The 20,371-nt window shown below is 38.6% G+C and overlaps 1 protein-coding gene across 5 annotated transcripts in view; it reads right to left on the bottom strand.

Moving 5' to 3' along the window:
* Window positions 1–20,371, bottom strand: part of LOC136864204 (TBC1 domain family member 22B) — a 276,001-nt gene that overhangs the window by 214,883 nt on the left and 40,747 nt on the right. For all 5 annotated transcript variants that reach the window (XM_067140892.2, XM_067140888.2, XM_067140893.2 and 2 more), the window contains one exon: window positions 7,784–7,914. In XM_067140892.2, coding sequence (XP_066996993.1) covers window positions 7,784–7,914 — 131 coding nt within the window. The remainder of the gene's footprint in view (window positions 1–7,783; window positions 7,915–20,371) is intronic.

Genomic DNA, 20,371 nt, shown 5'->3' with positions numbered 1-20,371 from the left:
CAAATTTTCAGCCATCGGCCAACATGTGGTCGATTATAACCATAGTTTCACGAACATTGAAATAGACATGGACATACTCGAAATAGTTAAAAAGGGACCTCTACTCAACATAATTGAGAGTTTTTACATACATTTGGATCAATATTTCAATGCCAACTACAATCTTAACGAAATTACCGAGAAACCCAACATTTTATTCGATCTTTTCATTTCCTATTATAGGAAAAACAAATCAACTGTTCATAAACCTTTCTTTAAATCAATTAAGGGTCCCCTTCCATCTCAAATTCCATTAACTTCCCTCTCTCCTAACCCGTCCCGAACCATTACCCCTTCCTTCCATTCCGTCTCCTTCCACACTTACGCCATCCTTCCCCTCCACATCCCTTCTCCTCTCTTGCTGATCTACGCTGCGTGACGCTCACTCTGTCTGTTACACTCCTTCCAGTGGTTCGTTCCAAACAAGTGCAAGGTGAGTACTCGTTATTTCACATACACACACCCCCCCCTTAGTACTTTCTCTCAGATTTTTCGAGTTAATTCTAATTTTGTTCTTCAGGTTCTTTGGGTTCTGACTGAATTGAGACTTCCTTTAAACACTGCATTTGTTTATGCTACATAGAACAAGTCCAGCTTTCTCAATTCGTCAAGTCTATATTGGTCATATTGGATAATTCCCTCTACGCCATCGTGGAACTTGCTCTCAGAACTTTCCAGAAAATTAAGACTTCACTTTAATTTAAATGTGCAACACGAGTTCAACCGTCAACCTAAGACTTTGGCATCAAGAAATTTTAAGCGACATCACAATTATTTTATTCATTTGTTAATTTTAACATATTTTGGTTATATTTATTGTAACTTATGTATAAGGTTGTATGTCATTCCACTACCATCCATCCTCTTGTTCATCCATATTAATTTAGTTTATGTCTTTTGCTTGTAATTACGGCTAGGCTGATGATGGTCCAAAAAATGGACCGAAACTAGTACCTGACACTATCATATTGTAATGTTTTGATAAACGTTAAATGATTTTAAGTATTGAGAAGGTGGAGCAATAAATCTTGTATTCATTTTAAGTTAAAGTCTTAACTCAATACGGAAACCAACCATGAAGCTTATTACTTTAAATTCCTTAACTTGTCCAATTTTGTTTCTTGAATTGTGGACCTAAGGAACTTCATCTCAGATTCCTGCAACCTTAATGAATCCCATTCTTAGTGACGGTGCAGGTTTCGATACCATAAGTTAAGACTGGTATGAGGTACTGATTAAAAATCATCAGCTTTGATTTTATTGGTACTTTGGAATCCCAGAGGAGTGTTTGTACTTGCTGGTAGAGGTGAGAGGTCTTCTGCACTCTACTTGCCACCTCCTTTGTGGCTAGTGTATTTCAAAATATTACACTGCTAAGGTATGTAAAGTTTTCCACACTTTCTAGTGAATGGTGTCCTAGTGTGATGTTCGCTGGTCGTCCCTCACTGATTATTGCCATCACTACCGTTTTGAGTTTGCTTATCTTGAGATTGAATTCCTGGAACTTAACCTTCCATTCAGTGAGTCTCAAATCAATTTTTTCCTCAATTTTCTCCCCAGATCATAACACCATCAGCAAAAGCCATTGCATTTAGTTCACCACAGGTTTTCTTGATGTTCTTGATTATGTCATCCATGATGGTGGTAATAATGGGGATAGTACACCGTCTTGTTGGACTCCACTTTTGGTCTGGAACTAGGATGAATGTCCGTCATCCAAATGCACAGAGCTGGTACAGTGCTCATACAGCATCTGAACTTTCCTCACAAGTCCCTCCGGTACATTTTTTTTTCTCAGGCTTTTGCATATCTTCTCTCCTGCAATGCTATCACATGCCTCCTCAATACCACAGAAAACTATAAACAGATCTTTACCTTTTCCTAATATTTCTCCATTAACATACAGACACTGAAGATTAGGTCAGTTGTGGACCTGTTAGGTCTGAAGACATACTTTTTCTCTTTTAACTGTGGCTCTGAGATGAACCACAATCTGCTCTCTAAGATTTTCTTAAGAATCTTAAGCCCATGAGAAAGGAGTTTCATTCCCCGGTAGTTGGAACATTTTCAGTGTTTTCTTTCTTAAACAGGGGGATAATGGCACCCTTGCTCCAATCGGTAGGTAACTTGTCACCTTTCCAAAATGCATTGAGCAAAATGTATTTTCCTTGTGGCGTCTTCTTAAGGGCTGCTTCTGTTTCTGCCTTTGTAATGGGAGGTCCCTCTGTGTAGGTTTCAACAGCTGGTTCTTTTATTCTCTGATCTGCTTCTATCCTGTTTAATAGGTGATCAAAATGATTCCTCAAAACTTCTGTGATGTCTTCTTTCCTGGCCAGGTTTCCATTGGGATCCTCAATTGTTTTCATGCTTTCAACTTATTTTCTTTTTTTTTTTTTTTTTTTTTTTGCTAGGGGCTTTTACGTCGCACCAACACAGATAGGTCTTATGGCGACACTGGGAGCGGAAAGGGCTAGGAATGGGAAGGAAGCGGCCGTGGCCTTAATTAAGGTACAGCCCCGGCATTTGCCTGGTGTGATCTTTTGTTTTTGATCTGAACAATAGTTTCTTATTTCCCCCTGCTCTTTTCCTCCAGTTTTTGAGTAAATTTCTCCCAGCACTTCATCTTCTTCTCTTCTATTATTATTTTAACTCTCAAGTTTCTTGCCCCGGTAAACTTGCTTGAGGTCTTTGATCTTCCCCTCGTCCCTTACCTGTTCTGGCTTGGATTTTTCTCTATCTCGTACTTTTTGTGTTATGTTACTTTCCTTTATCGAGGATCTTTCTCTTTCATTCCCTTAGGGTGTCTCTTTTCCTCTTACTCTTGCACTTGTCTTCACGCAAACCTCTTGCTTCTTTTACCGTGTTTTTAAATCTTGTCCACTCTACCTCACCGCTCTCCACTTCTTCTGTATGTAGGCAGTTGTCCTCTTATACGGTCCTGATAGTCGGTCCTCTTTCCAATCTGTTCAGTTTCCCACACCTTAATCTTACGTAATTTTCCGACTGTTATCTTTGGTACATTAATGTCTTTCAGATCTGTTACTGATAACCGGTGGTTTCTATTGAGGTTCTCACTTGAAATCACCTTGACATCAGTCACAAGTCTACTTCTTTCTTTACCTGTAATGACATAGTCGATGACCGTCTTGCTCTGTCCACCCCGGCTGTAACGGGTAATCCTGTGACTCACACCTTTGTTGAACCAACTGTTTTTTACTACCAAACAGTTTCTTATGCAGAAGTCTAGGAGACTTCCGGTAGAAATTCAGAATGTGCAGCATAAGATTTATAGCATCATAAGGGATTTGAAATGTTACAAATCTTATGTGGAATACCTTGTAGAGGGAGAGATGTGTCCACTGCGACAGCCAGGGACCCGCCCACTGTCCCCCACAAGTACATTTACTTTTATAACCTAATATAATTTATCACACACCATTATTCATTGCTCAAGCGCGCTGTAGCATTTCCATCGGCCGAGATACAATCGGATATGACGTCATTCCTAGCAACCAAGTGAAATGCATTCCGTTACCAACCCACGCACAATAAAAACTAAATGCAATCTGTAACAAAAGAATGTAAAATACAGACCAATAGCTTTGTCATTAGCAGGCATGATAAATTACTTCAGTGTTTTGAATGCGTTGCTCTCACTGTACGGAATGTTAGAGACCTAACAGCCGCTTCGCAGACGTAACCTGGGGCTTACGCCCCCAGACCCCCTTTGCTTGATCCCAGTCCAATGATTCTGTCAATAACCTAACCTTACCAATCCCGACCAATGGGTTTTGTCACTAGCCGGACCAAACTGGTCCAGACCAATCATTTTGTCACTAGTCGGACCTAACCAATCCAGACTAACAGCTTTGTCACTAGCCAGCATGATAAATCACTTCAGCTTTTTGAATGCGCTGCTCTCACCATACGGAATGTTAGAGGCCTAACAGCCGCTTCGCGGCCTTAACCTGGGGGGCTTATGCCCCAGGCCCCCTCTTCCTCGGTCACAGTCCAAACCAATCCGCTAGTTCGCAAGTTGAAAACTACCGCCACCACACCTAACAATGTACGACTAGTTCTTAAGGTCAAGAGTTGGCTGCACTGCACTGCACGTTCACGACCATCGCGAGAGATCGGCGAGAAAGAAACAAATGACAGTGCAAATGCGCCTAGATGTCTGCGCTGAAAAAGTGCTGCAGTAACCGAACTTTTGCCTGAATTCCTTCTCCCATGGACATGTGGTGATCCCATCCCCCTTTCATAGACTGTTTGCCATGAGTTGTGCGTTGAGGTCCCCGATGATGCTCTCTCTTCACTGACGGTCTCTTCTAGGTCTTCGAGAAACATGTTCTTTTCATCTTGATCGCAACCCATCTGAGGGACATACACTTGCACCAGTGTCAGCTTCTCTTTCCCTAGAACTGTTATCTTTATAATTCTGTAATTGATGTACTGGACCCCTGTAATACCATCTAACTGTCCTGAAAACATCAATCCTATTCCATTTCTCATCACTCTGTTGTTACCATTCCAGTAGAGCGTATAGTAGTGATGGGCAGTCTAAGACGAGGTATCGAAATTTTTCGGGATTTCTTGAGACTAGCACAGGCACTGTTTCTCGCGACAAATTTCGAGAGATCTCGAGAGCCTTGTCTCCGCACTGTGCGGTGAGCAGCGTGTCTTAGGCCTACAGGTAGTCAAAGCTGAATGTTGTTTGTGCCGAGTGCGCAAATAGCCAACCACGGGCCTTGTCAATTTCTTAAATACGTGTTAACAAGCGACTAGGGCATTCATTTCTACCAAGGTCTATTTTGACGCAGTATAACATAATTATAAATCATATGCATTCTGGCATTGTATGCACTGGCAGGTACACGAATGAGTGGTTTAAGTACAGAACCTGACGGCTACTGTAGGTACATGTACCTGGATACTAGAGGCGTGCATTTTTCGAAATCGAGACGAGCCAAGATGCACCTTGCTGCACATGCAACTATCATTACGCATGAGTGGATTGTGTGATCTAAAATGCTTCAGTTTGCTTCAATTCTTTCGACAGGTAGGTGTACATCGTTATCAGACCCCGCATTCAATAACATATGCCCACTGCTTGTGTTTACCGATATTTTAGTGACAAAAGAAATAATTCCTTACAATGTTATAGAGAATTCGCGTCATAATTAGGTACTTCGGTATATGACGGTGCAATGTGAAATTGTATTTAGTTGTACGCGACAACTTGAAGACGATGTCCGAAATGCAACGTAAGTCGTTGGTTATTTTGAAGAGATGTCACATAGCACAGCCCTCTGTGTTGCTTATTCAAAAGAAGTCAAATACATCGGCAGAAATACTTCTGGGATGATTCGTCACTTACAAACGCGTAATATCAATGAAGAGGAATTGCACAGAACACCTCCGGCCTGGTCTGAATCGCAAGAAGCTACCCTGCCGACGATTGTGAGGCATCCAGGTAGGATTACATCCTAATAACAGTTATTAACAAATTATACAAGTTATTTAGCTAAGACGTCCACCTGACATAACTCATGAACAGTTTAAGATACTGGCATTCTGTATTTACTTTCGTTAATGGTATTAAGGAGTTCATAGTTCAACATGCAGAGCTTTCCTAGACTTTTGACAAAATTTATCGTCACACACGTTTCCATATGAGAACTGCTGATGATAACTATCAAGCTTACACTCGTAGTTACTGGGACGTCGCAGAGCTCGCAGTACACGAGAATCAGTCTCGAGAGCGTTGCCCATCACCCCTGCTGAAAGAATTAGACCAAAGTCGGGTATTTTAGATTACACGTTCCACTCATGTGTAATGGGGGTTGCATATGTAGCAAAGCACATCTTTCCCGTTTCAGGTTCGAATAATGCACGCCTCTAGTATCCAAGTAGGTGTACATCTTCTACAGTTATTCAGCTAAGATGAGCACCCTAAATAAGTCGTGAACAGTTTAACATACTGACATTCTGTTTTAACTTTTGTTAATGGTATTAACGGGTTCATATTTGAACATGGAGTACTTTTCCAGGCTTTTGACAAAATATATTGGCTCACACATTTTCATACGAGAACATTATTTCACGCAATAACCGCCAATGACATACTATCAAGCTTACAGTCGTAGTTACTGGTACGTCGCACAGCTTGCACTACAGGAGGATCGGTCTCGAGATCTGCGACGTCAGTCTCGAGAGTCTCGAACGAGAGCATTGCCCATCACTAGGGTATAGTTCTTCAACTCTTTCTTCCCTTTACCTTTCCATTTAATTTCACTCGGTCCTAGGATTGATATTTTACTTCTCTAGATGATGTCCACTAACTCTTCACATTTCCCAATCGAACTCAGTCTACTGATTGTTCCTATTCAAGTGTGTTTTCTTCTCTGGGGGTAGTTACACAATCGCAAGGCCTGGCCTATCATCAGGCTGTAAGCCATCATACCTGGAGTGGGTCTGCAGGTGCTGTTGTCTACTCCGAATTCTTTGTTTGCATCTGAGGGTCATATAAGAGATGAAAACGATTGCAGTTACTCTCCAACTGACTTGCTAGGCCTAACGTTAGAGAAGATTTTCTGTCAGGGTTATCTCCCTTAGCCTTTACCAATTCCCTACCACATCTGCAAGGCAGCAGCATCCTGTTGAATTTATGTGTCAGTTCCCATTCAAAGGCTTCAACAAGCCTGAGTGAACTCCTTCGCCCATAGTCATTGGTTTCCAATTAGTTTGTCAAGTTTGGTAATGGATTGCTTAATTTATTCCACTGAAAATACTAATATACTAATATACATACTAAAGCCTTACAAAGATCAGCCGAAAAGGTATTAAGTGAAGGCTTCGGTTTTACATACATAAGAAGTAGTTGAAATGTGTTGTTCTTTCAGTCTTTTTTTTTTTTTTTTTTGCTAGGGGCTTTACGTCGCACCGACACAGATAGGTCTTATGGCGACGATGGGATAGGAAAGGCCTAGGAGTTGGAAGGAAGCGGCCGTGGCCTTAATTAAGGTACAGCCCCAGCATTTGCCTGGTGTGAAAATGGGAAACCACGGAAAACCATCTTCAGGGCTGCCGATAGTGGGATTCAAACCTACTATCTCCCGGATGCAAGCCCACAGCCTCTACGCACACGGCCAACTCGCCCGGTCTTTCTGTCCTTTGCCATAATACGTGCAGTTATATGTATGTTGGTCAAACTGAAATTTCTTTTCATATTTCACTTTCTTCGAGGATACTTGACAACGAACGACAACACGATCAGTTGAATAATAACTATTACCTGACACCCAATGATTTAATAAATACTTTCTGCTGCTCTTCTCTTTAGGCATTTTGAGTAAAGGATATGCATTAACAAAAAATCCGGTCACTAATCAGAACACTGAAAACTGTTAGAAGTGCTTCCAGGTATGAATAAATTAGATTTTTTCTTCTAGCAATTTTGGAGGTTGCAGAGGTCGAAATATGCTATATATTGATGGCAAAATCTCAAAAAAATGCTTTTTTTTTTTGAGTTGTTACTCCTTTTGTTTTCAGCCACTGATATCAGTACTGATTATTACTTTGTATTCATATTACATTGATTTACAACGGATATTTGTAAAAACTATCTTTTACTGTTCAAAGTAATTTGAATGAAATACTCTACTATGAAAGAAAAGAATGAGCATACCATAGAAATAAGACACTGAAGTACAATATAAAAGTATAATTGCATGTTAGAACATACCTGATACAATACAAAATTCATCATCACCTATATCCCAGGCATCACTCACACTTTCTTGGAAGTCTTGAAATGAAGTGGAGCAGGACGAATTTCGCTGACGGCTACTTCTAGGATCTTTCTTGGGGCTAGGCCTGTCAAAACAAAACACACGTAAAAATGTATTCATATCTGTCAGTTCTTATTTATCTTACAAAAATAATGTAAATGAATTAATAATAATAATAATAATAATAATAATAATAATAATAATAATAATAATAATAATAATAATAATAATAATAATATATTAATAATAAACCCCATGGCACTACAGCCGTTGAAGGGCCTTGGCCTACCAAGCGACCGCTGCTCAGCCCGAAGGCCTGCAGATTACGAGGTGTCATATGGTCAGCACAACAAATCCTCTTGGCTGTTATTCTTGGCTTTCTAGACCGGGACCGCTATCTGACTGTCAGACCTCAATTCTAATCACGTAGACTGAGCGGACCTCGAACCAGCCCTCAGGTCCCGGTAAAAATCCCTGACCTGGCCGGGAATCAAACCCGAGGCCTCTGGGTAGGAGGCAGGCAATAATAATAATAATAATAATAATAATAATAATAATAATAATAATAATAATAACAATACCATCATTTTATTATTTCAATACTTTTATCATCATCATCATCAAGACACCTGCAAGCAGAAGAACCTTCGAATTATGACTATCCTCTTCAAAAAAAGATCATCGTAAGTATTCACAGGCACTCACCTAATGAACTGATTGGTTCATTGCCATTTTCCACTGCAATTTCTGTGAGATATGGAATGTGAATACCTTTGCTGGCAAGACCTCATCATTTCCCACTGCTATTTCTGTGAAATATAGAATCTGCACATCTTTGCTGGTGAGACCTTGTGTTTACAGTGCAGGATGTCTTGTGGTATGAGCTAGAACAATTTTGTTACTTTCACTGATCTATCACAGTCTTATCGTTGGCTTTGACAATATGAAAGCGACAGGTATGAGCGATGCTAGTAATGCCATTCCTTATGTAGCCAGTCCTTGCTATGAATCATGTAAAAATGTTCCTCATAGGGTCGGTTGGCGCATGCATTTCAGTGGGCTTGGAGGACTGATATGTAACAGCAAAGTCTGGCTCAGTGAGGAAAGCAATGGGAATCCACATCACTCCTCATTTCCCTAGAATACCTCTTCAGTGATGACTAAGCCATCTACGATAACAATGGTTGAACTGTTGGGGCTCCAACCAGCCTTCGTGATGAGGACTGAACATACATACATACAATACCCATAACACGGTTCTCAATCAAAGTCCCCGATGTATGCAGAGTTATGCTACCCGCCGACACGCTTCCCCTGAGAACATGTCAGCTGTGAGCAGCGGGGAAGTGAGATGTCACAACTGGGTAACTTGGCCAAGGGTGGATTACGTCAGACGGAATTTTCCATCCTTTTCCATCGTTTATTTCTTCCAGATGGATTAATGATATGAAGAAATGAACCACATCACTGTGTAGCCTAATTTTTTATAGTCATAATTCCAAAGTTTCGTGGAGATCCGTTAAAATGTACGAAAGATATTAGCAATTATAATTCCCAGGGGATACTGAATAAATAGGCAGGCATTTCGCTTGTCAAGCCAGTCTACCTTGTGCCACAGTCGAGGCCGGTCGGTCGGCTGTTGGTTATTCTGCTGCCGTGATGTTAGTCGCCAGTTCGACTCTCCGATGAAAGTTTAAGTTCGTGCACTATTGAACTCTGATTCTACAACACATCTACAAGACTTAGAAGTATTACAGTATCGTTTGCGTGTGGTAATAGAAGTTGTGTATGAGTTGAGACGTGAACAGTTAAGGTGTTTAACTATTTACAGGAACAGTGTGATTCGAACTAATACGATACTACGCTACCAAGTACTTAAACGTGATTTGATGTTTAAATTACCAGAGATGATAGGATTTGAATGACAGTGTTTAAACTTCACAAAGTGATTTAACATTGAATGCTAAAAGTGAAAAATCCTTGTCGTTAGTGAAACTTCAAAACTGTACATAATTTTGTATTTAACCCTAACAAGTGATGAACCTGTGCTAATAGCGAGACGTAATTCAGTATTTCAAACTGTACAGGTGATTGAATTACTTTACCAAGGTGTTAGAACATTTCGACAAACTATACGTTTATGTTACAAGCTACTGACATAAGTAGTTGAATTTAACAGTGCTATCGAACTTAAGATTTATTTTCCAAGTGACCATATTCATGATAGAACATAGCCTTAGAACTGTAGTTAAATAAACTGGTACAGTTAACATTTCTTGTGTTGAACCCAGGACGGTTCTTGAAAGGACAGTGTTTTCTTTATTTAATCGTGAACGGGACTAAATTCATCCCAGAACAAATTCTTTGGTTTCATTTACTTCTAGAATTAATTCGAACTTGAACTGTGTAAAGTTTGGAAGTGGAATATTTCATTTTCTACGTCACTATTCAGCCGAAGTTCTCATATTTCATTTTGATAAAGTGACTTATTTATTTTCCGTGGCTGATACCTCACAGATTTAATCTGGGTTCAATTCAACCCATCAGCAATAACTGTGTTCTGTAGTGAAACCACCACTGTGAAGACAATTGAGTGCAGACCACTACTAACTATTTTCTCATTTCTGCAGACCAGTTACTTTGGATCTATTTCATGCCCAGTGCCACGTTACAACCAAGACTACGGTTGCTCCTAGAAAATTCAGACCTCCGAGATTTTCGAGACCTTCCAGATATTCAAGATCGGCTTGGAAGATGTTGGCACCCTAAGCAGACATTGTGACCCACAATGGATCAGGGCCAATTCCGCCCCAAGGAGAAGTATTCATTACAACTGCTGTGCTGAGGTGATGTTGAAATCTGACTTTATTTCATGAATAAACTTTTTAAAAAAATAATTAATGTTCCATTATACTTATCTGACTTCCTTCTCCTCTGTAACAATTCAGATAGTGACCGGTCACCCCTGGGTCGAGTCTTGTGTTCAGCTAGCCATCAAAACAAACTTTTACGGTTACAGAGAGGGAAGATAAGTATAAATGACGCCCCAGACGTATAGGGGCCGATCTGAATAGCATATCAGGGTACATAAGTGTAAATGACACTCAGATGTGATAGGAATTGATCTGAATCTAGAGTGTACAAGTATAAAATCAATCAGCATAACAGACACTTAGATGAAGCTCAGACTTTCAGAACTTGACCTGAATAAGTGTACAAATAGATCTTATAATCATTCTAAACTGAAGTACTGAAACTTTGATTTTCAGATCATACTAAATTTAGTAAAGTGCAGTGATAGAAATATCAACAGTGATCATGTGCTATTCAATCAGAGTAATCTTGAATCAATAGACGAATTTTGAACTTAGTTGAATTTATACAAAAGTAATACTTGGTAATTTAATGTTAATGAACTACCACGATTTATTCTCCCAAGTGCTATCTTGATTTTGATGTTGTTTGTGAAATATTTGCCAGTGTCTAAGTGATTATTTTACAAACTGTCTACCATTGAACATTAATGGTGATATTTGCAAGTTTTATAAATGCTTGATTATTACTTGTCTGTGGTATTTTGGTCAAATATAATATTGTCAAAATGGAAAACATATTACCAGCCATTGAAGCTCTAAAATTTAGCATGAATGAAAGAATTTCGGAATCTAACACCAATTTAGCATGACGTATTCAGGAATCCAACACTAACTTGGAAGCTCGCATTAACGAATCCAACACTAATTTAGAGATTGTATACAACTGAATATAGTCGCTTATTCAATTAATAATTGTAACCTTGTTCTTGTGATCATTTTGTTGTTTCTATAATACATGTGCATTATGAAAATTTAACTGATTGTATCTTCCTGATTACTGTCCCTCCCTAATTCAAAACTCCTTGTCAACTTGTACTTACCACGTATACTTCTGGAATGATCTCAGCGTAACGCTTCTTTGCAAACTCTGCTTATTCACTACGATTTCATTCTGAATACTTATTTTAATGGAGAGGTGGTTACAAGCTGGCCACGCATTTTGTGAAGGTGTGCATCGTTTTCACTGAATACCTTACCTCGTTTCGCCCATGTTTGCTTGCGCTACCACACTGGTCAGACGAGTGTCTTAATTTACTGTCCACTTTTTTGTGCTATGTGTTTGTTTTTGATACTTGGTTATTTGGACTATTCTATTTATCTACAATAATTAACATTACCTTTATTCGTCACGTCCATCCTTTTACTACCACCTTCCACTACCTACCACACCACAAAATATTTAAAGTATTTGTACAACCACCTACGCATTTTTAAGCTATCTTTGTCTTCACGGTAATGCCGAATATGGGCTTTAATTAGGGCTATGCCGTATTTTCTTGCGGCTGCACAATTATTCTACATTTCCGACTGTTTAATAGCCATTAACTTAAAATTGGCATCATCACATCGACGAGAACCCGTTGAAAATTTTCCGGCAATACCTGTTCCACGTATCTTTACAATACGACGATCCATCTCAAAAATATTCTGGCTGTCTATAAAACTTAATTTTACTAAGCGTCAGGTACAGCAGGTACAACTCTGCTACTGATAGCCGTGGCCTTTGTAAGAATTCGAAGGCTCGCATGTTTTGATGCCATTCTGCAGATATGAGAAACGTTCTTGTAGAGGATAATAGAATGCCATTCTCTCTTCACTATTTTCCAAGATCCAGTGATGTTACACATAGGCACTGTATGACCGGTCGCCGTGGCTAGCGATGTAGGCCTATGATAAAGAGGTGGTCATTTATTATCAACGAGTTTTGTGTGTGCGCGCGCGGGGGGGAGGTGAAAGGAAACAGCGTGGTTAATGCGGTAGTTGCCAGTGGTGTTCATTACTAACAGGCCGCGAATGCAAAACGACCCTTGATTTTACACACGAGATTCTGAGAAAAAAAAAGGTCGTCTTGGATTCGAAGAAATACAGTATAAATCCAGAGGCTTCTGTGGCAAACATTTCAGTTTTCTTTTTCAAATGGCATCACCTAACCTAACTGTATACATATCATGGAAACCTATTTGGACCGTATGTAGAGAAATGATGACCTCCTCGCTAACAACTGACATGGGAATAGCTTAACGAAACGTAATTAGACGCGAGAAAATATAAACTATCATCAGAAATCATATCTTGAGGTGTATCACTTTCTTACTTAATTTCAGTATACGGTATACTATTAAAATTAAGAGATCGTTTACTTCAGCCTTTATTTTTAACGAGTTAACAACTGCTATCGGCCACGTTATTTACACATTTATTACGAAAACGTCTTATCCTCTTTCATTTCAAATTTTCTTTTGAGAACAGCAGTTGACGGGTATTACTAATCAACTCCAATATCGCCTTCGAATGTTGACGAGAGAGCTCGCAAATGCACATAGCGCAAAAACTACAGTATACTGTACCGAAGATGATCGATCGCATTTTGTGGTAAACGTTTCAATTTTGTTATTCAAATAGCGTCAAACATCCTAACTTATCTGTACTATATGTATGATGAAAACATACTTCAAGCGGAAGAAGAGAAATTATAACCTTCTCGCTATAAATTTTCATGATAATAGCCTTTCCGTAATTTAACGGACGCGAGAAAATATAAACGAACCTCGTAATCAATGACGCACTCTGTCATATCTTGAGGTGTAGGCCTATCTCATTCTTACTTAATTGCGGTATTTAGCATTAAAATTAAGCGATCGTTTATTCAGTGTTTATCTTGAACGAGTTAACAATGGCTATCGGACACGTTATTTTCGCATTTATTACGAAAATATGTTCTCCCCTTTCATTTTCCTCGCAGAAGAGCAGTCTATGAGTATTACAAATCGACTCCGACACTGCCTTCAAATGTCGACGAGAGAGCTCGCTGGTGGGCATAGCGAGAAAACGATACGGTACCAAAGATGATCAATTGCATGCAGTATAATGACTGGGTGCATAAATATCGGCAATGGAAAAAATCGAGCGCACATAATCGCTCATAATAACGGATGCGTCAGTGATAAGGTTCTTGCTGTAACCGATGGATAATACAGAGTTTAATACAGGAATTTTGAAGGGATGGACAAAACTTATCGTTATAACGGGGTTCTCGTTATCTGCCGTACTCGCTATAGCAGACTTCTACTGTATCTGAATTGGTGTACTACTTGAACTTGGTGGTCCTGTATTTTTATGTTGCATTCTGTATTATCTCTGCTGATTTTCAATGCTACGGTTTTTGATGGGTTCAATTTCATTCCATAATCATCAAACTTCTTACACCATGCATTCAGATTATTTTGCACTCCCTCCTCTGTTTCATAACATATTGCCACATTGTTTGCAAACACCAGAGCCTGAAGATTTTTATTACATTTTCCTTTTAGCTCCTTTAAAATGGTATCCATAACTGCTATGAATAGAAGAGGTGATAAGGCACTTCCCTGTTATACTCCTTTGGTTGTATTGAACCATTCAGAGTGACCATCTACATGCTGACACAGCTTTTGCAATTAGTATATAGCATTTGGATCTTCCTAATATGGTACTTTTTTTTTCTAGTTGCTTATGTCGCACCGACACAGATAGGTCTTGTGGCGACGATGGGACAGGGAAGGGCTAGGAGTGGAAAGGAAGCGGCCATGGCCTTAATTAAGGTACAGCCCCAGTATTTGCCTGGTGTGAAAATGGGAAACCACGGAAAACCATTTTCAGGGCTGCTGACAGTGGGGTTCGAACCTACTATCTCCGGAATACTGGATACTGTAAGTAAACTCTTTCAAGATTAAAATTATTGTATCCACCTTTTCAATACAAATATACAGTAGAAGTCCGTTATAGTGAGAATTCATAACATCGAAAAATTTGCTCGCTATAACGGATTGTCGTTATATCCACTTTTTGTATGGAAGTCGGAAAACCCTTCATGCACTTTAAAATCGGTATGAAACGGCAATCAGTTTGTTCAAAACTTGTGTTTTCGCAGATGATATCCACATTACGGCTTACTTGTTTGTTATTTTTCGTAATCCGATACTACGTGAAAGTGTATGTTTAATTACATTCTGAAAAAAATATAGTACCGGTACCGTATTTCTCTGAATCCAAGATGAACCCCACTTTTTCCTTCAAAAAATTTAAATCATGCTCAAAAAGAAGTTTTGCAAAATCATATGAATGCCTTCTTGTACAGTACGCCTACGCTTTTTAGACGGCGAACTTAGACTTTCGTTACGCCGTATTTCTTTTTTTTATGGCTGCACACTTATTCTTTATTTCCGCGGGTTTAAGGACCATTAACTTAACATTGGCATCATAATACCGAAGAGAACTCGTTGAAAATTTTCCGGAAATACCTACTTCATGCGTCTCTACAATGCGACGATCCATCAGGAAATTATTCTCGCTGTCTATAAAACGGTTACTTTTACGCAGCGTCAGATATAACTGGCTACCGCTAAACGCACGTCTCGCTTGTCGGGTTCGGCCAAATTCAGCGGCTAGCGTTGTATAGGCCTAATCGCGAACGTTGATAGTCAACGAACGAGTTTATTGCGCCATGGTATGGCCATTTCGCCCTTGCGTTTTTCGTGCATATACCTCACAATTTCATCTTCGACTTCTTTAAAGCGTCCTTGTTGTGGACCACTGAATGCATTTTTTGTACAGTACCGGTACGCATTTATTTTAGCTCTTTGTCTTCACGCTAACGCCAAATATTGGCTTTAGTTAGGCCTATGCCGTATTTATTGCGGCTGCACAATTATTCTACAATTCCGAGTGTTTAATAAACATTAACTTAAGATTGGCACCATAATATCGACTAGAGCCCGTTGAAAATTTGTCGGCAATACCTTTTCCACGTATCTTTACAATACGATTATCCATCACGAAAATATTCCTGCTGTCTATAAACCTTAATTTTACTAAGCGTCAAGTACAATAGACGAGTTATGACTCTGCCACTGAGTAGCTATGGTTTTTCTAAGAATTCGAAGGGTAGCATGTTTTGATGCCGTTCTGCAGATTTGAGAAACACGCAGGCACTGTACAAGCGATTGTCGCGGCTAACGATGTGTAGTAAAAAGAGGCGGTCGTTTATTGTCAACGAGTACTGTGCGCGTGGTTACCGCGGTAGTTGCCAGTGGTATCCATTAACTTACTGTTAGGCCGCGAATGCAACAATCCTTGAGTTTTCGCATGAGATTCTGAGAAAAAAGTCTTGGATTTGGAGAAATACGGTATCACTCCAGAGATTTCTGTAGCAAACATCTCAGCTTTCTTCTTCAAACAGCGTCACCTAACCTAACCGTATATGTAGCCTATCATGAAAACATATTTGAAACCCATGTAGAGAAATAAACTCCTCGCCGTAACTAGACGCGAGAAGATATGAAATATCCTCTGAAATCAGTGATGTACAGTAATCTGCCATATCTTGAGGTGTATCACATTCTTACTTAATTTCCGTATATAACATTAAAATTAAGATATTGTTTACTTCAGTCTTTATTTTTAAAGAGTTAACAACTGCTATCGACCACGTTATTTATGCATTTATTACAAAAAAGTGTTATCCTCTTTCATTTCAAATTTTCTTTAGAGAACAGCAGTCGATGGGTATTACTAATCAACTCCAACATCGCCTTTGAATGTCAACGAGAGAGCTCGCAAATGCACAAAGTGAGAAAACTATACCGTACCGAAGATGATGAATCACATTTTGTTGCAAACGTTTCAGTTTTCTTATTCAAACAGCGTCACATATCCTAAATTAACCGTACTATACGTACGATGAAAACACACTTCAAGCGCCAGTAGAGAAATTATACCTTTCTCGCTATGAATTTTCATAACAGCCTTTCCGTAATTTAACCAGACGCAACAAAATATAAACCAACCTCTGAAATCAATCAAGCACTCTGCCATATCTCGAGGTGTATCCCATTCTTATTTAATTGCAGTATTTAGCCTCAAAATTAAGCGGTCGTTTAGTCAGCCTTAATTTTTAATGAGTTAACAACCGTTATCGGACACGTTATTTACGCATTTATTACGAAAAAATGTTCTCTTTCATTTCGAATTTTCTTCATGGAACAGCTGTCGACGGATATTACTAATCGACTCCGACATCGCCTTCGAATGTCAATGAGAGAAATCGCTGGTGCACATAACGAGGAAACGATGCTGAAGGTAATCGATCGCATGCAATATCATCGCTGGAGTGCATAAATATCGGTAACGGAAAAAAATCGCCCGCGCTTAATCGCTCGTAATAACGGATGCACCAGTGATAGGGTTCTCGCTGTAACCGAAGGACGATACACGGTTTAATATAGGAATTTTGAAGGGACAGAAAAAAGCCATCGCTATAACGGAGCTCTCGTTATATGCCGTACTCGCTATAGCGGACTTCTACTGTATATTTTTAGTGGTTAAAATCTACATGAATGAAACACACCAGTTAGGGACATGTTTCACCCTAGTTATGGGCATCTTCAGCCTATATTAATCCTAAGGTCAAGAATGAAAACTATAAACATTGGAACTTATAGTAAACTAACTTAATACTAAATACAATTGTCTTATGTTATTTACACAGTTTACAATATGTACAGTATGTACAATAAGTGCATTAACCTTGCCAGAATTTATGAACAATGAATTACATTTTTTACAATGACCAGACCTCCAATTGCAGATTGGACTGATCACAGCTTGAATTGGGGCTTCTCAATAGTACTGACTAGAATTTATCACTGCGTGAGTTGGGGTTTCTTCAGCTGTTATAGTCGCCTGAGTTATAAGAATTTTTACAACACCGGAATCTTGGATAAAATCGTTAATATTCAATTTATAGTCCACATGTAGTTGGAAATGAAATCCATTCAAACAAAGACAACATTTGGGCCAAAAATAAATGAACTTTATATAATTGTAAATTTAAGAGGGCTTTCTTTAGTACATTGTTTTAATTTCATTTCTTATCCAAATCTTGTTGACCTTATTCTGAATTCTATTCGTATTATGAACAATGAAATTTGAATTAACTTATTTTATAATGACTAGAATTCCAATGGTGGCTTGGATTGATCAAGCGTGAATAGGGGTTTCTCAAAAAGTATTGACTATAATTTGTCACTGTGTGAGTTGGGGTTTCCTCAGCTGATATGGTCGCCTGAGTCGTAAGAAATTTTAACAATACCGGAACCTTGGTTAAAGTCGTTCATGTTAGGGTTTGAAACAGTTTGAATATTCCTTTAGAAAGAAGCATGGTTATGTTTTTAGGTTGAAGCGTGTAAGTAGGATACATATTGTTGATTTCAATCATTGTTTATCGGAATAAAAATATTCCGTCATTCTTATGGACACAACCAGAAAAATTGATCCCAGCTAACGTAGACAAGACAAGTAAGTTCATACGATAAACACTCACTCTACTTTATTACCATACTGGGTTCCCCATTCATCATTCTAATTCCTCGTTTTTTCTCTTATCCAGTTACAGACAACTCATATTCATCCCAGATTGAATATGCACCAATGGGAAGTTTATCCACAAGAATGACGGAATATTTTTATTCCGATAAACAATGATTGAAATCAACAATATGTATCCTACTTACACGCTTCAACCTTAAAACATAACCATGCTTCTTTCTAAAGGAATATTCAAACTGTTTCAAACCCTATTATAAACGACTTTAACAAAGGTTCCGGCATTGTTAAAATTTCTTACTACTCAGGCGACCATATAAGCTTAAGAAACCCCAACTCACGCAGTGATAAATTATAGTCAATACATTTTGAGAAACCCCTATTCACGCTTGATCAATCCAATCTACAATCGAATTCTAGTCATTATAAAATAAGTTAATTCAAATTTCATTGTTCATAATACGAATAGAATTCAGAATAAGGTCAACAAGATTTGGATAAGAAATGAAATTAAAGCAATGTACAAAAGAAAGCCCTCTTAAATTTACAATTATATAAAGTTCATTTATTTTTGGCACAAATGTTGTCTTCGTTTGAATGGATTTCATTTCCAACTACATGTGGACTATAAATTGAATATTAACGATTTTATCCAAGATTCCGGTGTTGTAAAAATTCTTATGACTCAGGCGACTATAACAGCTGAAGAAACCCCAACTCACACAGTGATAAATTCTAGTCAGTACTATTGAGAAGCCCCAATTCAAGCTGTGATCAATCCAATTTACAATTGGAGGTCTGGTCATTGTAAAAAATGTAATTCATTGTTCATAAATTCTGGCAAGGTTAATGCACTTATTGTACATACTGTACATATTGTAAATTGTATAAATAACATAAGACAATTGTATTTAGTATTAAGTTAGTTTACTATAAGTTCCAATGTTTATAGTTTTCATTCTTGACCTTAGGATTAATATAGGCTGAAGATGCCCATAACTAGGGCGAAACATGTCCCGAACTGGTGTGTTTCATTCATGTACAATTTAACCACTAAAAATATATATTTGTATTGAAAAGGTGGACACAATAATTTTAATCTTGAAAGAGTTTACTTATTGTATCTTCAATACAGAACAAAATGAGATTAGTTACTTGTTGCTGGATACTGGCCACACTTAAGCGACTGCAGCTATCGAGCTCGGTCCTAATAAGGTACTCTGGTACATCAAGTTGTCTAAGACTTTTCCAAATAGTTGATCTAGGAACATTATCATACACCTTTTCAAGATCCATAAATGCAATAAGTAGGTCTTTTCCTCTTTCCCAGTGTTTCTCTGCCAACATCCTCAAAGCAAATACCAGATCTGTTGTGATTCTTCCAGCACTAAATCCATGTTGTTCCTCTTCTAAGATAGGCTCTAGTATATCCCTTACTCTGGCTTCAATGATCTTCTCCATAATTTTAAGGCCATGTGATAGGAGGGTAATGCCTCTGTAATTTTCACTTTTCCTTCTACTCCCTTTCTTACAGAAAGGAACTATCACCCCTTTTGTCCAATCTTCAGGTATTTTGTTGTCCTTTCATATTGTTCTGAGAACTCTATACAGCCACTGTATTCCTGGTGGACCAGCATCTTTAATCACGTCAGCTTTAACTTCATCAGCTCCTACTGACTTACCACTTATCATATGGAGACCTTGCTCTACTTCTGTCCATGTATTTGGGATAACTTCCTCTATTGTTTTCTGTCCTACATCCTCAACAGATCTCATTAGGGCAATTTAGGAGCTTATCAAAATACTGTCCCATTGTATCCCCGATATCTTTCATATTGCGAACTATATTCCCACCTGCTGTCTCCAGAGCTGTAATTGCTTCCTTATCTGATCTTTTACTTTTTACTATTCCATATATCATTTTCATATTCCCTTTACTGTCTTTTTCCAGTTTAGTTGTAAATTCTTCCCAACTTTTCCCTTTTTCTTCCCGTACAATTGTCTTGACTTCAAACTTCCTGTAACTATATTCTTTCGCCATCTCTTCCAATTTATTGTTGTCTATTTGGTTTCTGTTGATTCTTC

This window comes from Anabrus simplex, chromosome 2, assembly GCF_040414725.1.
Source record: "Anabrus simplex isolate iqAnaSimp1 chromosome 2, ASM4041472v1, whole genome shotgun sequence".
NCBI lineage: Eukaryota > Metazoa > Arthropoda > Insecta > Orthoptera > Tettigoniidae > Anabrus > Anabrus simplex.
This window is presented reverse-complemented; position numbering and strand designations above follow the sequence as displayed.